This window comes from Scardinius erythrophthalmus (genome assembly GCF_964197995.2).
Source record: "Scardinius erythrophthalmus genome assembly, chromosome: 4".
NCBI classification, from domain to species: Eukaryota; Metazoa; Chordata; class Actinopteri; order Cypriniformes; family Leuciscidae; genus Scardinius; species Scardinius erythrophthalmus.
Window position 1 is genome coordinate 13873815 of NC_138224.1, and position 22830 is coordinate 13896644.

Genomic DNA, 22830 nt, shown 5'->3' on the forward strand with positions numbered 1-22830 from the left:
AATTTAAAAAATCTTGTAATACATTTTTTGTTTGTCTTGATGTAAGTAATCAACTCAGTAATTTTCATGGTGATATGAAAGGTTAAAATGTTTACCCTATCACTTAAGAAAAATAATGAATAGGCTATTGGGTCTTTTTTTAAACTTTCCCCTAATGGGATTCTTCGGGACTTTTTTTTCCCTTACTCAGGACATATTGAGGATACAAAATCAGTTCAGTTTGCTTCTGTTGCAATTTGTTCAAGGTTGACCCCCATTTTGGCTTAAAATGACTGGACTATGCCCTATTGCGACGCCTGTTTCAGAGCCGCTGCTTTCACTTCTATCCACTTCAGCCGTGGACGCATCTGAGCGCAGGTGATCTCCGTGACAAGATGTCGAAATTTCAGCTGATCTCTCAGATATGCAAGTTGAGAGGATACTTGCTTGCAATACTTGTGCTCCCACTTTTAAAACATTGCATTTGCGATGATGTGGTGAACTTTGATGGTGACATCAAGGACTTTGTAGTTGGTAAAAGTAAGTTGTTCGTTCTTACTGACCATCGACTATCAGATGAGACTCAATCTTTCTGAGGAGAAGAGGAAGGACATCACTAATGCCACTCATCAAAATAGAGTCAACATTCTAGTGCCTTTTGACGACAACGACACCCTGATAACCTGTGGGACCTTTAGAGATGGATATTGTGAAGTTCTTGATCTGAATGACATTACAAAGAGTATTTACTATGAAAGTGGTATCTCGGTTGGACCGAGCCAGAATGAGAAATCTGTTGCGTTCATAGCAGGTCCAAGTACCAGTAAGTATCTTTTGGTTGGGAAAAAGGAAGAACAAACAAAACCTCAAGATCCGTATCCTGTTGTTAAATTGTGGAACACTTTACAGTCTCAAACTGGTGGGATTTTCAACTACATAGAGGACGGATTAACCCCCTTCATCCAGAGCACCGCTAGAGATGTGGAGTTTGTTGACGGATTCCAGAGAGTTTCTCCCTCAGAGTCCTACTTATTTCTCAACACAAAGACTGACTCGGAGAGGAAAGTGCACATCCTGAGGATGGACAGCAATAAAAGAAAAAAGACAGACATCTTTAAATCCCTACAGGCTGCAACGATAGAGTGCTGCAATGATAAAGCTCGTCCAGTGCTCGTCTCCTCCACCGTTATTCCCTCAGGGAACGGTGTTATTTGGGCAGGAGTGTTCAGTGCGCAGAATCAGCAGGATCCGGAGAACACCGCGCTGGCTCTGTACGACATCAGTACAGTTCGAGGACGAGTGAAGGGTTTCTGCACTTTTGGTGAAAAATGTGATTCTGAGGTTAGAAAATCAGCATTTTTTTACAAATGTTTAGGCCTAGTAGTTGTACCGATTTGAGTTACCCTATGTATAATAATTGTAATAGAATAATATGTTGCATGAGAAAACTTAATTTCACTATTCACCAAAGTCATAATATTCTTGTTCTTTGTGTTGCAGAGTGGTAGTAACCTTCAGCCGCTCTCTGTGGTGTTCAAGTACAGCTCAATGTCATCAGTGGCAGCAGTTAGAAGTGGATCCTGGATTTTGTTGTTCATAGGAACCAGTGATGGACAACTGATAAAGGTCTCCCTCACCTCTCAATAAGTTTTCATTTCTAAATTCCTGCCCTCCATTTAATCTGTTGTTTACCTCTGCCTTTGAACTAATACAATCACAATTTATGATTTGTATTTCTGTTTGTTGTTCTAGCTGGTTTTGGATGAGAAATTCACACCAGACTGTCCAACAGTGCTGTACAAATCTGATGATGAACGAGCAGTGCTTCCCAGAATGCACTTTGATCCAGCAGATTTCAAATATATCTACATCGCTGTGAGGAAAGAGGTGAGATTTAGAAATTTAGAAATTGCAATTACTTTACTTGTGTGTTACAGTACATTGAATCATCATACTTGTCTCTTTCTGCTCATGTTTTTGATGTAGCTCAGAAAAGTGTCTGTGGTTCAGTGTGCTAAATACAGCTCTCTGAAAGACTGCAGAGCTGCTCTGGATCCTCTCTGCGGCTAGTGTGTGAACACACAGAGGTGATCTGCCTTTATCACATGGGACTTTTCACACATCACACATGTAATCTGCATAGGCTACAACATCACCTAACAGTAATATGCCTAATGGTTCACTGTTGAACAGTCTTTTAAGTTCTTATCATCTATATGGACATGGTGAGCAGTGTGCAAACAGATCTGTACGTGATAAATTGATGATGTTTTTATCTAGATGTTCTACTCAAGATGAATGCTCAAATACTTCATGGGTGTCCATCCCAAAAAACTCTCTTAAGACACAGCTGCTTTCTTTTCAGATGACAGAGAACTCTTCTAGAAAGGTAGAGGGTCATAATCTTAAAATATTTATCATAATTTAGCAAATATATTTAAGAAATAATTTATAAGATCAAACATTGCTCTCTGCTACACAGGTTACTCTACATCTTGCCTTGAGTCTGGAGAGCACAGGAAATCCCGCCTTCTCATGTTCCTTCACCACAGGAAGTGTGAATCTGTGTGACGGGTCTGATCTGACTGCAGTTTTCCCAAACTGCTCCTGTAGTTTTCCTGACCACATACTTTATACTGGAGGTTAGTTTTCTATTAATGAAGTTGTATGTGCGTATTATACAGTACATTTTTGTAGTCAGAATATGATTTTCTTTATAACCATCAACATTTTTGATAATCTATTCAGTTTCAGAAGTCTCTGCTACTGTTACCATTAAGGATCAGAAGATCACAGAGACACTGACACTGAGGAACTGCTCCAGTATCACAGAAAACACAAATGCTTCTTATACACAGTGAGAAAATGAAATTCAGTGTGAAAAATTGCATAGTGCAGTAATGATAACACAGAGCTTTATAGATTATATTAATAAATCATATCATGAATCATGAATGCAGGTGTGTGCAGTGTGTCTCATCTGGGTGTCAGTGGTCCTCTTCCTCTCAGCGTTGTGATTGGAAACATAGACCTGGACGGCAGTTACTCATACAGGTGAGACATGCTTCATTATACGTATACGTATTGGGAAATACATACTGTATATGTAACCTTTATAAAAATTCAAGATTATATTAATTCATTGGTAATAGCTTAAATATCATTGTGTCGACTGAAGAAAACTCAGGAAGTAAATGAACCGCTCAGTTCTCTCTCTTTTTCTACTTTTTAGGATGCATGTAAAGATCTACGCCCTGAGATTATCTACAGAGTAAGTGTCATATATTATGAACCCAACTTCACAGAATAGGGATGTTGTTTTTTCAGTTTGTTCCTATTTCAAATTAATATGACTTAACTTATGAATATGACTTTACAAGTGTCTGAGTATTTTGTTTTGCTTTTAATTTTTCTTAGGAATAATTTGCTCATAATCTTCTCTTAAATGGAAAATTTATCCAAAAATGAAAATTATGTCATTTACTCAGTCTCACCCTCATGTTGTTTCAAACCCGGAAAACTTTTGTTAATCTTTGATACCCAAATGAAGATATTTGTAATCAGAGAGATTTCTATCCCTCCATTAACATCCTACGCAACTATTACTTTGATGCTTCAAAATGTTCATAAAGAGTTTTTAAAACTAATCCATATGGATTGAGTGGTTTAGTCCAAATTTTCTGACAGATTTAATTTTAGGATTTTATATAAAGCGATCAAGTCTCTACTGAAAATTTGGACCAAACCACTCAATTCATATTAGTTTTACAATCTCTTTATGAACTTTTTGAAGCGTCAAAGTGGTAGTTGCATAGCTGTCAATGGAGGGACCGAAATCTGTCAGATTTCATTAAAAAAAAATATGTTAATTTGTGTTCCTAAGATGAACGAATGTCTTATGGGTTTGGTATGACATGAGGGTGAGTAATTAATGACAGAATTTAAATATTTGGGTGAACTAACCCTTTAAAACAACAGTAGTTTTCTTGTACATCATATCAGCAGCAAACAATGTGTCAATCATCATGCTTTTTAAATTATATATAATATATTTATAATTATATATTATCATTTTTTATTATCTAATTATGTCTTTTTTTATTCTAAAAAATATTTTTAACTTCTGTTCATTAAAAATTTTGTGGTCATATTCAATTATATAGATTTTTTTTTATTTCTCTGTACAGCCTTTCTTTACTGAGTGCAACATTTTGTCTACTGTAGGAGCCAGAGATTCTCTCTCTGGAGCCCAACAAGGTTTCTTTCCATGGCAGAAACAACGTTTTACTAAGAGGAAGGAACCTGGAATCTGTCACAAAAATCCTTATTCAAGGGGATCTGGACTGTATTCCTAAAGAGTGAGATTATGTGTGTTTGTGTTTAGTCGTATTTATGAATGTGTGTAGATTAAGATAAATGATATTGTATATCTGTGCATGAATGTTTCTCCCCTCAGATCTCCAGTGTTTGATCGCTCCAGCGACACTTTAAGGTTCAACATTCCTCCCAGTGGAACTAAAGGAACAGTGAAAGTGTGTGTTGTTACTCCTGACGACCGTTGTCATGGTAACAGTACCATCACTTACAGTTCCCAGCCCAGCTGCACAGGAATACAGCCCATAGTCTCCTGGAGGAGGTAAGAGCTTTCAGACCACTGGTAGAACAGCTTCCATATCCCATCAGTGCCTTGAGATGACATCGGCACATTATAATTACTTAATCAAATGTCATACAGCCCATTTTAGACACAGAATTTGCAAGAATGCTGTTAATGTGGGAAAATAATATAATATAATGTTCAAGTGTAATGACCTGCAGAGTTACTCTTGATGAAAAAATAAATAAAATACAAAACCCTACTCATATGCAAGAAAGGTCAGGTCATTTCCATGTTTTGTCTTTGTTCTGAGAGCTGCAGTTTGTAACGGTCACTTTGTGCACTTACGATAATTTGAGGTAGAATGAGAACTGCACATGTGCGTAGAGAGTGTGTCTCTAAAAGATGTGAAAGGTGAGCAGGAGAACTTTTCCGACTTTTGTAAACTTTCCTTTTATGTCCCTTTCTATTTGTGACCAGAGTTGTTTAGTTGTTGTGAATGTTTATTTGTATGCTTTTTCTCACTCAATCGTACGCGGATGAGTGTGACATTTAAGTCATTTCATTAAACCCGGGGAAAATACGCATCTCTCGTCTCTCGTGCTTCTTTTCCTCCGACACCACATATTGTTTTTCTCTCTGGGCAACAACATCTCAACTTTGTGTTACAATGTTTATTGACTCTTGTGTGACCAAGACTAGTCTTTAGTTTAGTAAGAGCAAACTGCTTCCTAACAGCCAGACTGTTTTCATGTTTTCGGCAGGTTTTACTTCCATTGGTTGCTGAAACATCTTGAATTTTGTGTCTTTGTGTTGGTGTGTGTGTGTGAAATACACATTCAGGAAAGTTAGTGGGAGGAATTAAAATGTCATTACTTTACTTTTACTTTAACATTGTTTATTATGCATTATTGACTGAAATTGGTTTAATATCTCTTTATTCAGTGGTGGAAGGAAGATTGATGTTCAGGGGAGCAATATGGAATCTGTGGAATCAGTTATTGTCCGTCACTCTAATAAAGAGCTTCAAACACAATACAGCAGAAGCTCAGAGGTAAGACTGACACACAGAGGTCAAAGGGTGAATTAGCCTACGTCAATGAATCAAGGGGATAAAATCTTTAATTAAAGTCATATTGGAGTCATATTTTCATTGTCTCTCTTTTCTCAGGGCTTTTGGTTTCATTCCCCTCGTTATTATGGCAGTGGACTGTTAAGCTTATTATTGAAAGTTGTGAACACCACTATTGACTGTGGGTATTTGTCCTACGAGCCTGATCCAGAATTCACATTCACCACCTTACAGGTGGCCAACGACCTACTGGTGAACATTCAGGTAAAAAATTGCTACAAACTGAGCAAGACCTGAACTTTATATTTGAGTTAACACAAATTCATCTTGTGGATCTCTCTTTCTCAGAAAAAGGCAGATGCATTGACCTTGAGTATGAGTGAGGTGAAAGTGACGGGTCTACAGGGAGATCAGCAGTATCAGTGTGTTTTGGAGGTGTTTGAGTACAATGCCATCATCTGTAAGATTAAAGGAGAATCAGGAGCCGTCACAGATGTGGACTCAATAACTGTACGTCTGGTTTTTGATATTTTCAATTCTTTGGTAAATGGAAGTTCACAATTTGACTTGATAATATTAATAGTGCTGTGTTAAGTTTAATTTAAATCTTATTAAATCAACTTTATGAGATTGAAAGACATTGCTTTTCATTGTCATTTAGATCACGATTGGGAATTATGTTCTCAGGATGGGGAATCCAAAGCATTTGTTCTGCCTCAGTGCACAGAACACACCTGGCCAAGTATGAAAGAGCAATGAAAACACTCACAGGAAAAAAAAAAGTATTCTCCAAAAAAATAAATAAATAAATAAATAAATATATATATATATATATTTGAAAAAGGCTTAAAATCATTATTTGCAGTATGAATTTTCTTATATATATATATATATATGTTTATTAATCAACATATCAGTTAATTATTCAACTTTAAATTAAAAAAAAAATTATGTTTTGTCACATTCAACAACCTCTGCGTTCAAATATCCTGTGAGAGCAATCCTGAGACTGAACATCAGGTGGCGCTATATACTTACAATCAATTCAAAGTTCCTGCAGAGGACTGGTTTGTTATTTAGTTATTTTGTAGGAGAATGCTTTCATTGATTCTTTTTCATCGAACACCAACAAAATTCTTCTGTTATTTTTTGTTATTAATCTGATAATTTATGTTATCATTACACTGCCTTACACCTCATACTTACTAATAAACATGCCAAACATAAAATCCTTTATAAAAGAGTCTGGTCTGATTTATATTAACAAGCACACATGAACTCACAGAAACTTTTACTTCTGCAAGTCACCAGCACACATTTCAGAGCACAGCGTGGTCACTCTAAAATAAAATATAATAGAATATAATTTGTCTATATCTCTAACATGATATAAACCTTAAATATCTTAAGAACACTAAAAGGTCTTCTAAACACAGTTCTGAATTGTTCTGTATGTATCATCATCACATGTACTATGTTCAGGGCCGGAGTGGGGCCACTTTTCAGCCCTGGAGTTCATGCCCAAGACCGGCCCACTTTTTCCACGGTGGAATTCCAAATTAGCACTTTTTCCAATTTGGATAAATGAAGCAACAGTTCAGTTGTTACTATAGTGTAGTTGGTATTAATACCATAGTTCAACAAATAATGTAAAGGTTAAATAATAATTCACTTAGACTTTATAAGAAGCAATTGCGATTTTATATCACACAATTCAGACTATATCTCGCAATTCTGTTTTTCTGACTTTAAAAAGAAGCAATTGCAACTTTATATCCCGCAGTTCTGACTTTATATCTTGCAATTTCTGACTATAAAAAGCAATCGACTTTAATTCACACAATGCTGACTTTATAACACGCAATTGCGACTTTATATCTCACAATTTTGACCATCTCGCAATGCTGACTTTATAACACGCAATTGCAACTTTATTTCAGGCAATTCTGACAGTTATATCTCGCAATTCTGACTTTATAAAACGCAATTGAGACTTAATATCACGCAATTCTGACCATCTCGCAATGCTGACTTTATAACACGCAATTGCAACTTTATTTCAGGCAATTCTGACTTTATAACACGCAACTGAGACTTTATTTCACGCAATTCTGATGTATTCCGAAATGTAAACTCGCAAGTGTGAGATAAAAAGTCGCAATTATCTTTTAAAACGTTTTATTCTGTGACGCAAACAAGCTTCCATACCTCCTGGCCTCTTCCTCCCAGCCATCCTCCCTGACGCGTACCGTTACGGTAGGGCCGGCCCAGCTTTCGGTAGGCGCCGGCGATGCCGCGGGCCCGCGGCCGCAGTAGCCTACCTAAAACGTTTAGGAAAAGACTGGCTGTGGACCCAACCAACTCTATAGTAGGGGAGGGGAGAACTCCCTCACATGGTACAACCCATGCAGAGGCTGCGCGCTGCAGTGTCAGAAGGCGGAACGTGTAATGTTACTAACGTGACATTGAAATGTGAAACAAAAAAAACCAAAAAAAAAAAAAAATCCTCGACCGGCCCAAAAGTGAAGCGGCCCACCGGGAATTCTCCCGATTACCCAATCCGGGCCTGACTATGTTGTATACTAAAGATTCAAAATTTTTAACAAACATAGCTGGTGTGCATAAAATTGTAATATTTCATTGTAGTGCCTTTATATTTCATACATTCATAAGATAACATAACATAACATAATATAACATAACATATACAAAAGACAAAAGTGTGCAAATATCAGCCTAGTTCAGCTAAGCTATTATTATTATTAGGCTGTTTTTGTTGTTATTATGATCATTATCATTATTATGCCAGATGAACCGATGAGTTAAATAATGATTTTTAATAAAAAATAATTATGTTCTTAAACTGATAGGCTATTTAGCCTACTTTCTTTCGGCATACTGTTGTAGACCTATGCTTTTTCTATCGTCTGTGTGTGTGTGTGTGTGTGATATTTGTGTCCAGTACGATATTTGTTTCATATTGATTTTCAGAGCCATACATATGAGTCCGGACACAAATACGAATGTTATTATTAAACAAGTTGTTATACAAACTACGTGGGAAAAAAATCTTAGGCTATACTTCCGGTTAATGTTGTCAGATAATTTCTAAAACGTTTAGGCCTCTTCTACTTTGTGTGCTTCGGTATTCAAAGGAACGCAATTTTTTTTTTTATAACATTTCACTAAAGTAACTTTTTGGATAGATAAATATTTCAAAAAGTAAGCTACAATTTCTCTGTATTTAAAACACACCACCCTCCTCTCACAGCACTGCTTTCACTTCCACTCACTTCATCCGCGGACACATCTGAGAGCAGAAGATCACTGTAACAAGATCTCACAATAGAAGGCCTGTCCAACTGCTCGTTCAGATATAAGATAAGAGTTATTTAAGATTATAATGAATATAAAGTCTGCTGTCAATAAAATGATTTCAAGAGAGAGTTCCTTTTACTCTTATTTTATGTAGGATTATGAAAAGTGTCTCATCATGAAATGGTATAACATACAAAACAAGTCAGGAAGTCATCAGGCATCTTCAGAGCCGCTGCTTTCACTTCTATCCACTTCAGACGTGGACGCATCTGAGCGCAGTTGATCTCTGTGACAAGATCTCGAAACTTCAGCTGATCTCTCAGATATGTAAGATGAGAGGATACTTGCTTGCAATACTTGTGCTCCCACTTTTGAAACATTGCATTTGCGGTGATGTGGTGAACTTTGATGGAGACATCAAGGACTTTGTAGTTGGTAAAAGTAAGTTGTTCGTTCTTACTGACCATCGACTACATCAGATGAGACTCGATCTTTCTGAGGAGAAGAGGAAGGACATCACTAATGCCACTCATCAAAATAGAGTCAACATTCTAGTGCCTTTTGACGACAACGACACCCTGATAACCTGTGGGACCTTTAGAGATGGATACTGCGAAGTTCTTGATCTGAATGACATTACAAAGAGTATTTACTATGAAAGTGGTTTATTGGTAGGATCGAGACAGAATGAGAAATCTGTTGCGTTCATAGCAGGTCCAAGTACCGGTAGGTACATTTTGGTTGGGAAAAATGACGAACACACAATAACTCAAGATTCGTATCCTGTTGTTAAATTGTGGAACACTTTAACGTCTCAGTATATGGGTATTTTCAACGACATAGGAGAAGGAATACACCCCTTCATCCAGAGCACCGCTAGAGATGTGGAGTTTGTTGACGGATTCCAGAGAGTTTCTCCCTCAGAGTCCTACTTATTTCTCAACGCAAAGACTGACTCGGAGAGGAAAGTGCACGTCCTGAGGATGGACAGCAATAAAAGAAAAAAGAAAGACATCTTTAAATCCCTACAGGCTGCAACGATAGAGTGCTGCAATGATAAAGCTCGTCCAGTGCTCGTCTCCTCCACCGTTATTCCCTCAGGGAACGGTGTTATTTGGGCAGGAGTGTTCAGTGCGCAGAATCAGCAGGATCCGGAGAACACCGCGCTGGCTCTGTACGACATCAGTAGAGTTCAAGGCAAAGTGAAGGGTTTCTGCGCTTATGGTGAAAAATGTGATTCTGAGGTTGGAAAATCAGCATTTTTTTTACAAATGTTTAGGCCTAGTAGTTGTACCGATCTGAGTTACCCTATGTATAATAATTGTAATAGAATAATATGTTGCATGAGAAAACTTAATTTCACTGTTCACCAAAGTCATAATATTTTTGTTCTTTGTGTTGCAGAGTGGTAGTAACCTTCAGCCGCTCTCTGTGGTGTTCAAGTACAGCTCAATGTCATCAGTGGCAGCAGTTAGAAGTGGATCCTGGATTGTGTTGTTCATAGGAACCAGTGATGGACAACTGATAAAGGTCTCCTTCACCTCTCAATAAGTTTTCTTTTCTAAATTCCTGCCCTCCATTTAATCTGTTGTTTACCTCTGCATTTGAACTACTATACAATCACAATTTATGATTTGTATTTCTGTTTGTTGTTCTAGCTGGTTTTGGATGAGAAATTCAGACCAGGCTGTCCAACAGTGCTGTACAAATCTGATGATGAACGAGCAGTGCTTCCCAGAATGCACTTTGATCCAGCAGATTTTAAATATATCTACATCGCTGTGAGGAAAGAGGTGAGGTTTAGAAATTTAGTAATTGCAATTACTTTACTTGTGTGTTACGGTACATTGAATCATCATACTTGTCTCTTTCTGCTCATGTTTTTGATGTAGCTCAGAAAAGTGTCTGTGGTTCAGTGTGCTAAATACAGCTCTCTGAAAGACTGCAGAGCTGCTCTGGATCCTCTCTGCGGCTGGTGTGTGAACACACAGAGGTCAGCCTGCCTTTATCACATGGGACTTTTCACACATCACACATGTAATCTGCATAGGCTGCATCATCACCTAACAATAATATGCCTAATGGTTCACTGTTGAACAGTCTTTTAAGTTCTTATCATCTATATGGACATGGTGAGCAGTGTGCAAACAGATCTGTACGTGATAAATTGATGATGTTTTTATCTAGATGTTCTACTCAAGATGAATGCTCAAATACTTCATGGGTGTCCATCCCAAAAAACTCTCTTAAGACACAGCTGCTTTCTTTTCAGATGACAGAGAACTCTTCTAGAAAGGTAGAGGGTCATAATCTTAAAATATTTATCATAATTTAGCAAATATATTTAAGAAATAATTTATAAGATCAAACATTGCCCTCTCCTACACAGGTTACTCTACATCTTGCCTTGAGTCTGGAGAGCACAGGAAATCCCGCCTTCTCATGTTCCTTCACCACAGGAAGTGTGAATCTGTGTGACGGGTCTGATCTGATTGCAGTTTTCCCAAACTGCTCCTGTAGTTTTCCTGACCACATACTTTATACTGGAGGTTAGTTTTCTATTAATATTAATGAAGTTGTATGTGCGCTATTATTCAGTACATTTTGTAGACAGAATATGATTTTTTTTTATAACCATAAACATTTTTGATAATCTATTCAGTTTCAGAAGTCTCTGCTACTGTTACCATTAAGGATCAGAAGATCACAGAGACACTGACACTGAGGAACTGCTCCAGTATCACAGAAAACACAAATGCTTCTTATACACAGTGAGAAAATGAAATTCAGTGTGAAAAATTGCATAGTGCAGTAATGATAACACAGAGCTTTATAGATTATATTAATAAATCATATCATGAATCATGAATGCAGGTGTGTGCAGTGTGTCTCATCTGGGTGTCAGTGGTCCTCTTCCTCTCAGCGTTGTGATTGGAAACATAGACCTGGACCGCAGTTACTCATACAGGTGAGACATGCTTCATTATACGTATACGTATTGGGAAATACGTACTGTATATGTAACCTTTATAAAGATTCAAGATTATATTAGTTCATTGGTAATATCTTAAATATCATTGTGTCGACTGAAGAAAACTCAGGAAGTAAATGAACCGCTCAGTTCTCTCTCTTTTTCTACTTTTTAGGATGCATGTAAAGATCTACGCCCTGAGATTATCTACAGAGTAAGTGTCATATATTATGAACCCAACTTCACAGAATAGGGATGTTGTTTTTTCAGTTTGTTCCTATTTCAAATTAATATGACTTAACTTATGAATATGATTTTACAAGTGTCTGAGTATTTTGTTTTGCTTTTAATTTTTCTTAGGAATAATTTGCTCATAATCTTCTCTTAAAGGGAAAATTTATCCAAAAATGAAAATTATGTCATTTACTCACCCTCATGCTGTTTCAAACCCGTAAAACTTTTGTTAATCTTTGATACCCAAATGAAGATATTTGTAATCAGAGAGATTTCTATCCCTCCATTAACATCCTACGCAACTATTACTTTGATGCTTCAAAATGTTCATAAAGAGTTTTTAAAACTAATCCATATGGATTGAGTGGTTTAGTCCAAATTTTCTGACAGATTTAATTTTAGGATTTTATATAAAGCGATCAAGTCTCTACCGAAAATTTGGACCAAACCACTCAATTCATATTAGTTTTACAATCTCTTTATGAACTTTTTGAAGCATCAAAGTGGTAGTTGCATAGCTGTCAATGGAGGGACAGAAATCTGTCAGATTTCATTAAAAAAAAATATGTTAATTTGTGTTCCTAAGATGAACGAATGTCTTATGGGTTTGGTATGACATGAGGGTGAGTAATTAATGACAGAATTTAAATATTTTGGTGAACTAACCCTTTAAAACAACAGTAGTTCCCCTTCGTTACGGGGAACTCCCGCTGCGTCGAATACAACGCTACGGGGAATGCCTTCGGCATGCGTTATCTGAAGTCACTATACAACTATTCCAATCTGGATTGGTGTGCGTCATCGTGCGTCATGACGTTGCATGTGACGGTGACCCGGACGCTATATAAGGGTCACAGGAACAAGGAAATGACAGCTTCTGTTCTTCAGCAGCGTTCTATGTCAAACTGTACGTCTTATTTGGTGTTGTCTGTCAAATCTACTATGGCGAAGGCAGTGTGCGTCTCCTTGATTTAAGAAAAATTAAAGAAGCAAGGATGGCGCACACTTGCTTTGTGGTGTTGGGTTGTGAGCGGAGCTTGCACGGACAGTTCTCGAGGGCACTGTCTATTTTGTGCAAACTGAAAGGATTCTGTGACTGGGATCTCGCGTTTGCCGAGGCAGCGCGTAGGTTTATGTCTGCATTGCAATACAGAATCTATAGTGGCTCGGATCTCGCGTTTGCCGAGGCAGCGCGTAGATTACGGCTACTCTGCAATAAAGATTCTGTGACTAATCTCGCGTTTGCCGAGGCAGCGCGTAGATTAATGTCTGCATTGCAATACAGAATCTATAGTGGCTTGGATCTCGCGTTTGCCGAGGCAGCGCGTAGATTACAGGTCTGCAGGGTGTAGACTCTGAGTGTACTCTTCCGCTCCCGCCTGAGCCTGTTTAAAAATAATAAAATAGGCTTGCGTTCCTAGTGCATCAGCTCGCGTCTGTCGAGGCAGCGCGTTGTCTGTTTGCATTGGGTTCGCACGTGGAGCAGTGTTTACAGGTCTCGCGCACGGTTCGGAAGCCCGCGTCACTGTGGCTTCTTCCGACCGTGTTAAAGACCCGGTGTTTGATTTATTTGATTCTGAGGAGTCAGATACTATCAACACTGAATCACGAATATTCACCACATTATGAGGAGTTGCTGGAGAAAGACTGGGGCTGTAATGAAATTAAATGTTTGGTAATTTAATAAGAAAGAAGCGTCTAAAAAGAGTGCTTCCTGCAAACCCAGTCAAAATCCTTGTGTCAGAGTCTTCCTTTTTCAAACGATCTCCATACTGAGGTACTGAGATTGTGGAATAATTGAAGAGGAAAATTAAAGGGGAATTTAATGATGCAGGGGGTAGAAGAATATTTCTCCCAGATATCGTATTACCTCTGATGACTCAGACACGTCCCTCTAAAATTAAAGTGGAGCTAATATAAATATTATCTCGAATTTGGTAGGGAAGGCTTATATGGAGGACAGTCACCAGCTCCTCATATTCTGGGAAGTCACCTCTTCCCCTCCCCTTCCCCCTGTACAGGGCTCGGGGTCAGAGGAGACGTTCTCATAAAAAAAAAAAAAAAAAAAAAATATTATTTTCGGTTAGTTCCTGCCGGTCTATCGCTTCAGGTCACCGAATCTCAAAACCTGAGGTCAGTCTCGAGGGACTGATCTCCTTATTAGATTATTCATCGGTTACGTCCTGCCAGTAAACTGCTTCAGACCACCGATAAGCACATTATATCACCTGAGACTAACCCAGAGAAATTGATTCCTCTTGTAGATTGTTTAGACGCCTGGTCAGGCCTTCCGAATATATCTAAATGGACCCTGGGTATAGTTAAAGGATATAAAATCCAGTTTAAAGTAAGACCACCCGATTTTAACGGGGTATTTCACACACTGGTTTTCTCACATCAGCGCCAGGTGATGGAAAATGAAGTTGAATCTCTTTTAGCAAAAGCAATAGAAATTGCCCCTAATCAGGAGAGGGATTCAGGTTTTTACTGCCGTTACTTCATTGTTCCGAAAAAGGATGGTGGACTTCATCCTATTGTAGATCTTAGAGTATTGAATAAATCTTTGAGGAGATTTAGTTTCAATATGCTCACTATACCCAGTATCATTCAGCAAATCAGATCTGAAGACTGGCTTGTGACATAGATCTCATGGATGCTTATTTTCATAACTTCATCATCCATTATCATAGGAAGTTCCTTAGGTTCGCTTTTGGGGGGAAAAGCTTACCAATATAGGGTTCTTCCTTTCGGCCTAACTCTATCCCCTTGCACTTTCTGTATGGATGCTGCCCTTGCTCCACTGAGACTTCAGGGGAACCGCATCCTAAATTATTAGATGACTGGCTTATTCTGGCAGAACCAGAGACGCTAGCAATCCAACATCGAGATGTTGTTTTGCGTCATCTTCAGTGCTTGGGGCTAAGGCTCAATGTCAAGAAAAGTTCTCTGTCTCCTCTTCAAAGAATAACATTTCTTGGAGCTGAGTGGGACTCGCAATCTATGCAAGTTCACTTGACCCAGCCACGTATTTAAAGTATCGTGGCTGCAGTTAGAGCTATCAGGTTAGGCCAGGCCATCACTGTCAAACATTTTCAAAGAATTTTGGGCCTTATGGCAACCGCATCAGTAGTGATTCTACTCGGCTTGCTTCATATGAGGGCCCTACAGTGGTGGCTCAGGACCAGGGGGTTTTCCCCAAGGGGCAACCCCTTCCGTACGATTAGAGTTACGTCCAGATAACCTCGTTCTCTAGTCATATGGAAAGACATACGGTTCCTGTCCCAAGGCCAGGTGCTTGGAGCTTCGTGTCCCAGAAAAATTCTGACCACGGATGCTTCCCGCATGGGCTGGGGTGCGGTCATGGAGGGCCGGTACACCCGCGGGGTCTGGAAGGACCATCACCTCGCATGGCACATCAGTTGCCTGGAGATGCTGGCAGTATTCTTTGCCCTTAGGCATTTCCTTCCAGACCTCAGAGGCCATCAGGTCCTTGTTAGGTCTGATAATATATCGGTGGTCTTCTACATCAACCATCAGGGGGGCTTGAGGTCTCGTCCTCTGTGCAAATTGGCCCATCATATTCTATTATGGTCTAAGGACAAATTTCTCTCTGTGAGGGCCATGTATATACCTGGGGTTGATAATGTGGGAGCAGACACCCTGTCGAGGCAGGGGCCCAGGCCAGGGGAATGGAGGCTCCACCCCGAGGTGGTGGAGCTTATATCGGAGAAATTCGGCCAGGCGGAGGTAGATTTATTCGCTTCTCATGAGAATTCTCATTGCCCGCTCTGGTTCTCTCTCTCGCATCCAGCCCCGTTGGGTCTGGAGGCCATGGTACAGACGTGGCCGAGGCAACGTCTGTACGCCTTTTCCCCCGGTCGCTCTACTCCCTGGAGTTCTGGAGAGGGTCAGAGGATTTTGAGTAGATCTTATTCTCGAAAAACCACACTGGCCTTCTCGAATAGGGTGATCTGGTGGCCGAGGTCATCAGATCAGCTACCTCCAGAACTCCCCGGCTCAGGAAGTTTTAATTGAGTTAGCTGGACCCAGCCTTTTACTGCCCTATGGCTTCAGTACTGGGATTCTTCTATACTCTAATCGGGACCTCTCGTCCACGCTCAGAGCCGCTATGGCGCCTACGGCCTCCGTATGCTCTCAGGGTGGTCCACCCGGGTCGTCCCATGACCTCCATATTTCCCTGTAGCCTTCTAGGATGAATCCTGTTATCCTTGCAGGCTGACAGGTCTGTGGAAAGAAAAGCCCCTGTCGGTTCTGCGGGATACGTGTATATATGTCAGATTAAAAGAAAATCTACATATTTTGGAAATCTGTTAGCTTTCTAGTAGGAAATTTCCCCGGTCACCAATAAGGGTACCGGAGGCTATCTTATGATTTCCTCTGGCTCTTCATCCTTCGTTGCTATAAGTGTGACAGGAGAGCCTTCTAGGCTTTTAGGGTTATCCATTAATGGTGCCTTGGAGTCAGTGTCCTGCCTTTTTAGGCATATGTATATATTGGACCTCACTTCTGAGGCTGTTAACTCAGCCTTTTTCTTACACCAAAAAAGACAAGAATAAAATTCTTAGTATAGTGGGTTCTATAAATTCTCCCCTGTCCTTAGCAATGATCCTCACCTTCAGAGTGCTTTCTGCCTCTGTATGCTGCGTCAGAATCTGGATGAACCCTGTCTCTGCAGGCTATCATATTAAATTGCTTAGAGCCTTTATTCGGCTCCGCAGAGTATATCTATAAAGGGTATTAAATGGGAGTTTGTTAGCTTTCTTTGAGATATTTCTCCCCGGTGACCAAGGTACCGGAGGCTATTCTAAAAATTCCTCAGCTCTTCATCCTTCGTTGCATGTACGGTGTAAGCAAGAGAGCCTCTTAGGCTTCCAGAGATTATCCACTAAAAAGGGTGTTAGGAGTTAAGTGTTCTGCCTGTCATTAATCAGGCCTATCTACTTGGACCTTAATATCGAGGTTGCTGATGCGACCTTCCCTTTGTACACCAAACAAGAAAGAATAAAATTCTTAGCACAGTTGGATCTTTCACTCTCCCTTGCTTTAGTGCTCTTGAGTGTGCCAGATGCTTCACACCCAGGGCGCTTGTTCTCTGTGGGGGCTAGCTGGTACTCGTTCCCCGTAGCGTTGTATTCGACGCAGCGGGAGTTCCCCGTAACGAAGGGGAACGTCTCGGGTTACTGGATGTAACCCTGGTTCCCCGAGAGAGGGGAACGAGACGCTGCGTCCCCTCTCCCCACCTTCGGGGCGCCCTGAGAACAGCTGCTTTGAACCTTTTTCGAAGCTGTCATTTCCTTGTTCCTGTGACCCTTATATAGCGTCCGGGTCACCGTCACATGCAACGTCATGACGCACGATGACGCACACCAATCCAGATTGGAATAGTTGTATAGTGACTTCAGATAACGCATGCCGAAGGCATTCCCCGTAGCGTTGTATTCGACGCAGCGTCTCGTTCCCCTCTCTCGGGGAACCAGGGTTACATCCAGTAACCCGAGACGTTTTCTTGTACATCATATCAGCAGCAAACAATGTGTCAATCATCATGCTTTTTAAATTATATATAATATATTATTTATATTTATAATTATATATTATATTTTTTTAATTATCTAATTATGTATTTTTTTATTCTAAAAAACATTTTTAACTTCTGTTCATTAAAAATTTTGTGGTCATATTCAATTATATAGATTTTTTGTTTTTTTTTTCTGTATGGCCTTTCTTTACTGAGTGCAACATTCTGTGTCCTGCAGGAGCCAGAGATTCTCTCTCTGGAGCCAAACAAGGTTTCTTTCCATGGCAGAAACAACGTTTTACTAAGAGGAAGGAACCTGGAATCTGTCACAAAAATCCATTTTCAAGGGGATCTGGAGTGTATTCCTAAAGAGTGAGATTATGTGTGTTTGTGTTTAGTCGTATTTATGAATGTGTGTAGATTAAGATAAATGATATTGTATATCTGTGCATGAATGTTTCCCCTCAGATCTCCAGTGTTTGATCGCTCCAGTGACACTTTAAGGTTCCACATTCCTCCCAGTGGAACTAAAGGAACAGTGAAAGTGTGTGTTGTTACTCCTGACGACCGTTGTCATGGTAACAGTATCATCACTTACAGTTCCCAGCCCAGCTGCACAGGAATACAGCCCATAGTCTCCTGGAGGAGGTAAGAGCTTTCAGACCACTGGTAGAACAGCTTCCATATCCCATCAGTGCCTTGAGATGACATCGGCACATTATAATTACTTAATCAAATGTCATACAGCCCATTTTAGACACAGAATTTGCAAGAATGCTGTTAATGTGGGAAAATAATATAATATAATGTTCAAGTGTAATGACCTGCAGAGTTACTCTTGATGAAAAAATAAATAAAATAAAAAACCCTACTCATATGCAAGAAAGGTCAGGTCATTTCCATGTTTTGTCTTTGTTCTGAGAGCTGCAGTTTGTAACGGTCACTTTGTGCACTTGCGGTAATTTGAGGTAGAATGAGAACTGCACATGTGCGAAGAGAGTGTGTCTGTAAAAGATGTGAAAGGTGAGCAGGAGAACTTTTCCGACTTTTGTAAACTTTCCTTTTATGTCCCTTTCTATTTGTGACCAGAGTTGTTTAGTTGTTGTGAATGTTTATTTGTATGCTTTTTCTCACTCAATTGTACGCGGATGAGTGTGACATTTAAGTCATTTTATTAAACCCGGGGAAAATACGCATCTATCGTCTCTCGTGCCTCTTTTCCTCCGACACCACATATTGTTTTTCTCTCTGGGCAACATCATCTCAACTTTGTGTTGCAATGTTTATTGACTCATGTGTGACCAAGACTATTCTTTAGTTTAGTAAGAGCAAACTGCTTCCTAACAGCCAGACTGTTTTCATGTTTTCGGCAGGTTTTACTTCCATTGGTTGCTGAAACATCTTGAATTTTGTGTCTTTGTGTTTGTGTGTGTGAAATACACATTCAGGAAAGTTAGTGGGAGGAATTAAAATGTTAATACTGTACTTTTACTGTAACATTGTTTATTATGCATTATTGACTGAAATTGGTTTTAATATCTCTTTATTCAGTGGTGGAAGGAAGATTGATGTTCAGGGGAGCAATATGGAATCTGTGGAATCAGTTATTGTCCATCACTCTAATAAAGAGCTTCAAACACAATACAGCAGAAGCTCAGAGGTAAGACTGACACACAGAGGTCAAAGGGTGAATTACGTCAATGAATCAAGGGGATAAAATCTTTAATTAAAGTCATATTGGAGTCATTTTTAATTCTCTCTTTTCTCAGGGCTTTTGGTTTCATTCCCCTCGTTATTATGGCAGTGGACAGTTAAGCTTATTATTGAAAGTTGTGAACACCACTATTGACTGTGGGTATTTGTCCTACGAGCCTGATCCAGAATTCACATTCACCGCCTTACAGGTGGCCAACGACCTACTGGTGAACATTCAGGTAAAGAATTGCTACAAACTGATCAAGACCTGAACTTTATAATTTGAGTCAACACAAATTCATCTTGTGGATCTCTCTTTCTCAGAAAAAGGCAGATGCATTGACCTTGAGTATGAGTGAGGTGAAAGTGACGGGTCTACGGGGAGATCAGCAGTATCAGTGTGTTTTGGAGGTGTTTGAGTACAATGCCATCATCTGTAAGATTAAAGGAGAATCAGGAGCCGTCACAGAAGTGGACTCAATAACTGTACGTCTGGTTTTTGATATTTTAAATTTTTTGGTAAATGGAAGTTCATAATTTGACTTGATAATATTAATAGTGCTGTGTTAAGTTTAATTTAAATCTTATTAAATCAACTTTATGAGATTGAAAGACATTGCTTTTCATTGTCATTTAGATCACGATTGGGAATTATGTTCTCAGGATGGGGAATCCAAAGCATTTGTTCTGCCTCAGTGCACAGAACACACCTGGCCAAGTATGAAAAAGCAATGAAAACACTCACAGGAAAAAAAAAGTATTCTCAAAAAAAAAAATAATAATAATAATAATTATATATTTGAAAAAGGCTTAAAATCATTATTTGCAGTATGAATATATACATATATATATATATGTTTGTTAATTAACATATCAGTTAATTATTCAACTTTAAATTAAAAAAATATATATATGTTTTGTCACATTCAACAACCTCTGCGTTCAAATATCCTGTGAGAGCAATCCTGAGACTGAACATCAGGTGGCGCTATATACTTACAATCAATTCAAAGTTCCTGCAGAGGACTGGTTTGTTATTTAGTTATTTTGTAGGAGAATGCTTTCATTGATTCTTTTTAATCGAACACCAACAAAATTCTTCTGTTATTTTTTGTTATTAATCTGATAATTTATGTTATCATTACACTGCCTTACACCTCATACTTATTAATAAACATGCCAAACATAAAATCCTTTAAAAAAGAGTCTGGTCTGATTTATATTAACAAGCACACATGAACTCACAGAAACTTTTACTTCTGCAAGTCACCATGCACACATTTCAGAGCACAGCGTAGTTACTCTAAAATAAAATATAATAGAATATAATTTGTCTATATCTCTAACATGATATAAACCTTAAATATCTTAAGAACACTAAAAGGTCTTCTAAACACAGATCTGAATTGTTCTGTATGTATCATCATCACATGTGCTATGTTCAGGGCCGGAGTGGGGCCACTTTTCAGCCCTGGAGTTCATGCCCAAGACCGGCCCACTTTTTCCACGGTGGAATTCCAAATTAGCACTTTTTCCAATTTGGATAAATGAAGCAACAGTTCAGTTGTTACTATTGTGTAGTTGGTATTAATACCATAGTTCAACAAATAATGTAAAGGTTAAATAATAATTCACTTAGACTTTATAAGAAGCAATTGCGATTTTATATCACACAATTCAGACTATATCTCGCAATTCTGTTTTTCTGACTTTAAAAAGAAGCAATTGCAACTTTATATCCCGCAGTTCTGACTTTATATCTTGCAATTTCTGACTATAAAAAGCAATCGACTTTAATTCACACAATGCTGACTTTATAACACGCAATTGCAACTTTATTTCAGGCAATTCTGACAGTTATATCTCGCAATTCTGACTTTATAAAACGCAATTGAGACTTAATATCACGCAATTCTGACCATCTCGCAATGCTGACTTTATAACACGCAATTGCAACTTTATTTCAGGCAATTCTGACTTTATAACACGCAACTGAGACTTTATTTCACGCAATTCTGATGTATTCCGAAATGTAAACTCGCAAGTGTGAGATAAAAAGTCGCAATTATCTTTTAAAACGTTTTATTCTGTGACGCAAACAAGCTTCCATACCTCCTGGCCTCTTCCTCCCAGCCATCCTCCCTGACGCGTACCGTTACGGTAGGGCCGGCCCAGCTTTCGGTAGGCGCCGGCGATGCCGCGGGCCCGCGGCCGCAGTAGCCTACCTAAAACGTTTAGGAAAAGACTGGCTGTGGACCCAACCAACTCTATAGTAGGGGAGGGGAGAACTCCCTCACATGGTACAACCCATGCAGAGGCTGCGCGCTGCAGTGTCAGAAGGCGGAACGTGTAATGTTACTAACGTGACATTGAAATGTGAAACAAAAAAAAACAAAACAAAAAAAAAATCCTCGACCGGCCCAAAAGTGAAGCGGCCCACCGGGAATTCTCCCGATTACCCAATCCGGGCCTGACTATGTTGTATACTAAAGATTCTAAATTTTTAACAAACATAGCTGGTGTGCATAAAATTGTAATATTTCATTGTAGTGCCTTTATATTTCATACATTCATAAGATAACATAACATAACATAATATAACATAACATATACAAAAGACAAAAGTGTGCAAATATCAGCCTAGTTCAGCTAAGCTATTATTATTATTAGGCTGTTTTTGTTGTTATTATGATCATTATCATTATTATGCCAGATGAACCGATGAGTTAAATAATGATTTTTAATAAAAAATAATTATGTTCTTAAACTGATAGGCTATTTAGCCTACTTTCTTTCGGCATACTGTTGTAGACCTATGCTTTTTCTATCGTCTGTGTGTGTGTGTGATATTTGTGTCCAGTACGATATTTGTTTCATATTGATTTTCAGAGCCATACATATGAGTCCGGACACAAATACGAATGTTATTATTAAACAAGTTGTTATACAAACTACGTGGGAAAAAAATCTTAGGCTATACTTCCGGTTAATGTTGTCAGATAATTTCTAAAACGTTTAGGCCTCTTCTACTTTGTGTGCTTCGGTATTCAAAGGAACGCAATTTTTTTTTTTATAACATTTCACTAAAGTAACTTTTTGGATAGATAAATATTTCAAAAAGTAAGCTACAATTTCTCTGTATTTAAAACACACCACCCTCCTCTCACAGCACTGCTTTCACTTCCACTCACTTCATCCGCGGACACATCTGAGAGCAGAAGATCACTGTAACAAGATCTCACAATAGAAGGCCTGTCCAACTGCTCGTTCAGATATAAGATAAGAGTTATTTAAGATTATAATGAATATAAAGTCTGCTGTCAATAAAATGATTTCAAGAGAGAGTTCCTTTTACTCTTATTTTATGTAGGATTATGAAAAGTGTCTCATCATGAAATGGTATAACATACAAAACAAGTCAGGAA

General features: G+C 38.8%; 1 protein-coding gene and 1 pseudogene across 2 annotated transcripts; both read left to right on the forward strand.

The window, feature by feature from the left end:
• Positions 1-374: 374 nt before the first annotated feature.
• On the forward strand, positions 375-8997 carry LOC308689089 (plexin-C1-like; annotated as a pseudogene). The gene is made up of 15 exons: positions 375-1320; positions 1486-1605; positions 1732-1866; positions 1966-2066; positions 2260-2368; positions 2462-2621; positions 2737-2836; positions 2940-3033; positions 3212-3250; positions 4204-4337; positions 4436-4615; positions 5522-5630; positions 5748-5912; positions 5997-6158; positions 8920-8997. The product of its transcript is annotated as a plexin-C1-like (transcript).
• Positions 8998-9445: 448 nt separating this feature from the next.
• Positions 9446-22652, forward strand: LOC308689090 (plexin-C1-like; the record flags this gene model as incomplete). Its single annotated transcript, XM_081362643.1, has 15 exons — positions 9446-9637; positions 9785-10210; positions 10371-10496; positions 10625-10759; positions 10859-10959; positions 11154-11262; positions 11356-11515; positions 11629-11737; positions 11841-11934; positions 17949-18082; positions 18179-18358; positions 19262-19370; positions 19480-19644; positions 19730-19891; positions 22575-22652. The coding sequence occupies 15 exons, from the start codon at positions 9446-9448 to the stop codon at positions 22650-22652; spliced, it is 2280 nt and encodes a 759-aa protein (XP_081218769.1).
• Positions 22653-22830: the final 178 nt, after the last annotated feature.